Source organism: Pollachius pollachius, assembly GCF_949987615.1.
Source record: "Pollachius pollachius genome assembly, chromosome: 13".
NCBI classification, from domain to species: Eukaryota; Metazoa; Chordata; class Actinopteri; order Gadiformes; family Gadidae; genus Pollachius; species Pollachius pollachius.
The window spans coordinates 476973-483894 of record NC_136946.1 but is presented as its reverse complement, the minus strand read 5'-3'; the positions used below and the strand labels follow the sequence as shown (position 1 = coordinate 483894).

The following is a 6922-nucleotide window of genomic DNA, read 5'->3' as shown; positions in this document are numbered from 1 at the left end:
AGTACTGGGGGGTCTGGAGGGGTCTGGTCTGGAGTACTGGGGGGTCTGGAGTACTGGGGGTCTGGAGTACTGGGGGGTCTGGAGTACTGGGGGTCTGGAGTACTGGGGGGTCTGGAGTACTGGGGGGTCTGGAGGGGTCTGGTCTGGAGTACTGGGGGGTCTGGAGTACTGGGGGTCTGGAGTACTGGGGGGTCTGGAGTACTGGGGGTCTGGAGTACTGGGGGGTCTGGAGTACTGGGGGGTCTGGAGGGGTCTGGTCTGGAGTACTGGGGGGTCTGGAGTACTGGGGGTCTGGAGTACTGGGGGGTCTGGAGTACTAGGGGGTCTGGAGTACTGGGGGGTCTGGAGTACTGGGGGGTCTGGAGTACTGGGGGGTCTGGAGGGGTCTGGTCTGGAGTACTGGGGGGTCTGGAGTACTGGGGGTCTGGAGTACTGGGGGGTCTGGAGTACTGGGGGGTCTGGAGTACTGGGGGTCTGGAGTACTGGGGGGTCTGGAGTACTGGGGGGTCTGGAGTACTGGGGGGTCTGGAGGGGTCTGGTCTAGAGTAATGAGGGGTCTGGGGGGTCCCGGGAAAGCATTCTATATGGATAACAGCAGATGTGCCCCTGAGCAAGGCACTGATCCCGGGTACCAATACTGCAGACCCCGTTAAACATGTGGGACCCCCCAGACCCCTCCCTCCCCGCTGGGTTCAGGGCGGGGACATGTTGCCAGAAGTCGTACGATGGTGAGAGCGACGGCAGCAAGACGCCTCGCTACAGCCCCCCCTATCCTCGTTACAGCCCCCCCCTCTCTAGCCTCGCTACAGCCCCCCCTATCCTCGTTACAGCCCCCCCCCTCTAGCCTCGTTACAGCCCCCCCTCCCCCCCCCAGCCTCGTTACAGCCCCCCATCTAGCCTCATTACAGCCCCCCCCCCAGCCTCGTTACAGCCCCCCCTCCCCCCCCAGCCTCGTTACAGCCCCTCCCCTCTCTAGCCTCGTTACAGCCCCCCCCAGCCTCGTTACAGCCCCCCCCCCAGCCTCGTTACAGCCCCCCCCCCAGCCTCGTTACAGCCCCCCCCCCAGCCTCGTTACAGCCCCCCCCCCAGCCTCGTTACAGCCCCCCCCTCTAGCCTCGTTACAGCCCCCCCAGCCTCGTTACAGCCCCCCCAGCCTCGTTACAGCCCCCCCCTCTAGCCTCGTTACAGCCCCCCCAGCCTCGTTACAGCCCCCCCAGCCTCGTTACAGCCCCCCCCCCAGCCTCGTTACAGCCCCCCCCCCCAGCCTCGTTACAGCCCCCCCCCCCAGCCTCGTTACAGCCCCCCCCCCAGCCTCGTTACAGCCCCCCCAGCCTCGTTACAGCCCCCCCAGCCTCGTTACAGCCCCCCCCAGCCTCGTTACAGCCCCCCCCCCAGCCTCGTTACAGCCCCCCCAGCCTCGTTACAGCCCCCCCCCCAGCCTCGTTACAGCCCCCCCAGCCTCGTTACAGCCCCCCCAGCCTCGTTACAGCCCCCTCTAGACGGGCGTGGTCTTGCGGTTCAGCGTGTCTGAGTTGCTGTCGCGGTCCCTCTTGGCGCCCAGCCGGTCCAGGGTTCCCATGGCGCCCCGGTCCCGGTCCCGGTCCCGGTCCCGGTCCATGGTGGCGGTGGACATGGGGGCCTGCTGGGGGGGAGTGCCCGACCCCGGGGTGCTGAGGGGGGCGGAGCCCTGGCCCGCCGCCGCCGCCGCCAGGTTGGACTTGGAGAGGGAGGGCAGCGTGCCCCCCAGCGTGCCGGCGCCCCCCTCCTTGGGGAAGTAGTTGTGCAGCTGGTAGAGCGCGGCGCGGTCCACGGTGCCGTACAGCGGGGGGGGGGGCCCCGCCCCCCAGGCTGCCCAGCTTGGAGTCCCGGCCCAGCGTGTACATGGAGATGTCCCCGCCCCCCCCGCCCCCCCCGTGGTGGGGGTTGGGCAGCGTGGCCACGGAGAAGGGCGGGGCGGAGGGCGGCAGGGCGAAGGTCTTGGAAGCGGCGTCGGGGGAGCCCTCGGGGGAGCGGGGGGGCTCCGTGGAGCCGGACGAGGACCGGGAGCGCCGGAAACGGTAGCTGGGGAGGCGGAGCATGGCGTGGGCGGAGCTCTTGAAGAGGTCTGCGCGCGAGCGGCAGCGCAGCTCCTTGTTCTTCTCGATGTAGATGTTGACGGCCAGGACCCCCACCATCTCGGCCAGGATGAAGGACAGCCCCCCGAAGTAGAAGGACCAGCCGTACGAGTAGTGCCACTTCTTATCCTCGTCCTTCTTGGGCGAGATGTCGCTGAGCGCCGCCGAGATGTAGACGATCACCCCGATGATGTTACTGAGACCTGGGGGACATGTTACTGAGACCTGGGGGACATGTTACTGAGACCTGGGGGACATGTTACTGAGACCTGGGGGACATGTTACTGAGACCTGGGGGACATGTTACTGAGACCTGGGGGGACATGTTACTGAGACCTGGGGGACATGTTACTGAGACCTGGGGGACATGTTACTGAGACCTGGGGGACATGTTACTGAGACCTGGGGGACATGTTACTGAGACCTGGGGGACATGTTACTGAGACCTGGGGGGACATGTTACTGAGACCTGGGGGACATGTTACTGAGACCTGGGGGACATGTTACTGAGACCTGGGGGACATGTTACTGAGACCTGGGGGGACATGTTACTGAGACCTGGGGGACATGTTACTGAGACCTGGGGGACATGTTACTGAGACCTGGGGGACATGTTACTGAGACCTGGGGAGAGTAGTATTAGTACGAGTATTAGTAGTGTTGTACTAGTACTAGTATGATGAGGAGATAAGTATTAGTAGTGTTGTAGTACTAGTATGATGAGGAGATAAGTATTAGTAGTGTTGTAGTGCTAGTATGATGAGGAGATAAGTATTAGTAGTGTTGTAGTACTAGTATGATGAGGAGATAAGTATTAGTAGTGTTGTAGTGCTAGTATGATGAGGAGATAAGTAGTAGTAGTGTTGTAGTACTAGTATTGGTGGTATTGGTATCGTAGTTGGTGCTGTAGTGTTAGCAGTGCTAGCATGAGTATCAGTAGTTTTAGTATTAGTGTCCGTAGTACTAGTATCAGTACTGTTAGCAGTGCTAGTATTAGTATCAGCAGTATCAGTATCAGTACTGTTAGTAGTACTAGTGTCAGCAGTGCTGGGGGGCTCCGTTACCGGCGGCGACGAACAGGATGCCCCCCCCCAGGATGACGTTCCTCTTGCTGCGGTAGAAGCCGCTGGACGCCACGCAGACTCCGCCCAGCAACAGCAGGGTGGCGCTCAGGATGGGGAAGATACTGGAGGCCCGCACCACGCCTGGACGGGGGAGGAGCCACGGGGGGGGGCACAGGGGAGGAGCCACAGGGGAGGAGCAATGGGGGAGGGGCCACACATGGGAGGAGCCAAACAGGGGAGGAGCCATGGGAGAGGGGCCCCGGGCGGAGGAGACACAGGGGAGGAGCCATGGGGGAGGGGCCACACAGGGGAGGAGTCACAGGGGAGGAGCCACAGGGGAGGGGCCACGGGGGGGAGCCATTGGGGGAGGAGACAAGACACAACAGGGTGAGGGGCCACAGGGGGAGGGGCCACATACCAGGGGGAGGAGACGAACACCAGGGGGAGGAGCCACAGGGGGAGGGGCCACACACCAGGGGGAGGAGCCACAGGGGGAGGAGACACACACTTAATCTCTGGTTGTATCTGAGGACACACCGTAGGGGGAGGAGCCACACCGTAGGGGGAGGAGCCACACCGTAGGGGGAGGAGCCACACAGCAGGGGGAGGAGCCACACACAGCTCGTCAGGACCAGTCAGGGTGAGGCGTTCCCGCCCAGGGAACACCTCAACACGCTAACACACAACCTGAACACGCTAACACACAACCTCAACACGCTAACACACAACCTCAACACGCTAACGCACAACCTGAACACACTAACACACAACCTCAACACGCTAACACACAACCTCAACACGCTAATGCACAACCTCAACACGCTAACGCACAACCTCAACACGCTAACACACACACAACCTCAACACGCTAACACACAACCTGAACGCGCTAACACACAACCTCAACACGCTAACGCACAACCTCAACACGCTAACACACAACCTCAACACGCTAACGCACAACCTCAACACGCTAACACACACACAACCTCAACACGCTAACACACAACCTAAACACACTAACACACAACCTCAACACGCTAACGCACAACCTCAACATGCTAATGCACAACCTGAACACACTAACACACAACCTCAACACGCTAACACACAACCTCAACACGCTAACGCACAACCTCAACACGCTAACACACAACCTCAACACGCTAACACACAACCTCAACATGCTAACGCACAACCTCAACACGCTAACACAAAACCTCAACACGCTAATGCACAACCTCAACACGCTAACACACAACCTGAACACACTAACGCACAACCTGAACACACTAACATACAACCTGAACATACTAACACACAACCTGAGCACACTAACACACACACAACCTCAACACGCTAACACACAACCTCAACACGCTAACACACAACCTGAACATACTAACACACAACCTGAACACACTAACACACACACAACCTGAACACACTAACACACAACCTGAACACACTAACGCACAACCTGACCACACTAACACACAACCTCAACACGCTAACGCACAACCTCAACACGCTAACACACAACCTCAACACGCTAACACACAACCTCAACACGCTAACACACAACCTCAACACAGTAACAAACAACCTCGACACGCTAACACACAACCTCAACATGCTAACACACAACCTCAACACACAACCTCAACACGCTAACGCACAACCTCAACACACAACCTGAACACACTAACACACAACCTGAACACAGTAACACACAACCTGAACACACTAACGCACAACCTGACCACACTAACACACAACCTCAACACGCTAACGCACAACCTCAACACGCTAACACACAACCTCAACACGCTAACACACAACCTCAACACGCTAACACACAACCTGAACATACTAACACACAACCTGAACACACTAACACACACACAACCTCAACACGCTAACACACAACCTCAACACGCTAACACACAACCTGAACATACTAACACACAACCTGAACACACTAACACACACAAAACCTGAACACACTAACACACAACCTGAACACACTAACGCACAACCTGACCACACTAACAGACAACCTCAACACGCTAACGCACAACCCCAACACGCTAACACACAACTTCAACACGCTAACACAGAACCTCAACACGCTAACACACAACCTCAACACAGTAACAAACAGCCTCGACACGCTAACACACAACCTCAACATGCTAACACACAACCTCAACACACTAACACACAACCTCAACACACAACCTCAACACGCTAACGCACAACCTCAACATACTAACACACAACCTCAACACACTAACAAACACACAACCTGAACACGCTAACACACAACCTGAACACACTAACACACACAACCTGAACACGCTAACACACAACCTGAACACACTAACACACAACCTGAAGACACAACCTGAACACACTAACCAACGACCTGAACACACTAACACACAACCTCAACACATTAACACACGACTTGAACACACTAATACACAACCTCAACACACTAACACACACACAACCTGAACACACTAACACACAACCTCAACACGCTAACACACAACCTCAACACACTAACACACAACCTAAACACACTAACACACAACCTGAACACACTAACACACAACCTGAACATGCTAACACACAACCTCAACACACTAACACACACAAAACCTGAACACACTAACACACAACCTGAACACACTATCACACAACCTGAACACACTAACACACACCCTCAACACGCTAACACACAACCTGAACACACTAACACACAACCTGAACACACTAACACACAACCTGAACACAGTAACACACAACCTGAACACGCTAACACACAACCTCAACACACACACAACCTGAACACACTAACACACAACCTCAACACACTAACACATAACCTGAACACACTAACACACAACCTGAACACACTAACACACAACCTCAACACACTAACACACTACCTGAACATACTAAAACACAACCTGAACACGCTAACACACAACCTCAACACACTAACACACACACAACCTGAACACACTAACACACAACCTGAACACACATACACACAACCTCAACACACTAACCCACAACCTGAACACACAACCTGAACACACTAACACACAACCTGAACACACAACCTGAACACACTAACACACAACTTGAACACACAACCTGAACACACTTACACACAGCCTGAACACAATAACACACACACATCCTGAACACACTAACACACAGAGATAAACACACATGGGCATCCGAAAGGAAACGCACAAGTCTTTCAGGAAAGCTGTTCATACCAGTTGTATTGATGTCCACCCACACACCTCGTTCTCTTGTGTGTGTGTGTGTGGGCGAGCACAGTCTGATGGGCTGGCTAGAGAACGGTACAGACTCCCAGCTCTAGATACACACTCCTAGCTCTAGATACACACTCCCAGCTCTAGATACACACTCCTGGCTCTAGATACACACTCCCAGCATTAGATACACACTCCCAGCTCTAGATACACACTCCCAGCTCTAGATACACACTCCCAGCTCTAGATACACACTCCTAGCTCTAGATACACACTCCCAGCTCTAGATATACACTCCCAGCTTTAGATACACACTCCCAGCTCTAGATATACACTCCCAGCTTTAGATACACACTCCTAGCTCTAGATACACACTCCCAGCTCTAGAGAAAGGTCCTAGAGAGAGAGAGAGAGAGAGAGAGGTAGAGAGACATACGCAGTAGGTACT

At 55.6% G+C, this 6922-nt stretch overlaps 1 protein-coding gene across 1 annotated transcript in view; it reads right to left on the bottom strand.

Moving 5' to 3' along the window:
* Positions 1-1495: 1495 nt before the first annotated feature.
* Positions 1496-6922, bottom strand: part of LOC307085092 (voltage-dependent calcium channel gamma-4 subunit-like) — a gene marked incomplete at both ends in the record, with an annotated part of 6067 nt that continues 640 nt past the window's right edge. The window contains 4 exon segments of the mRNA XM_079749762.1: positions 1496-1832; positions 1834-2317; positions 3179-3319; positions 6911-6922. The exon segment at positions 6911-6922 is cut by the window's right edge and continues 72 nt beyond it. Coding sequence (XP_079605888.1) covers positions 1496-1832; positions 1834-2317; positions 3179-3319; positions 6911-6922 — 974 coding nt within the window.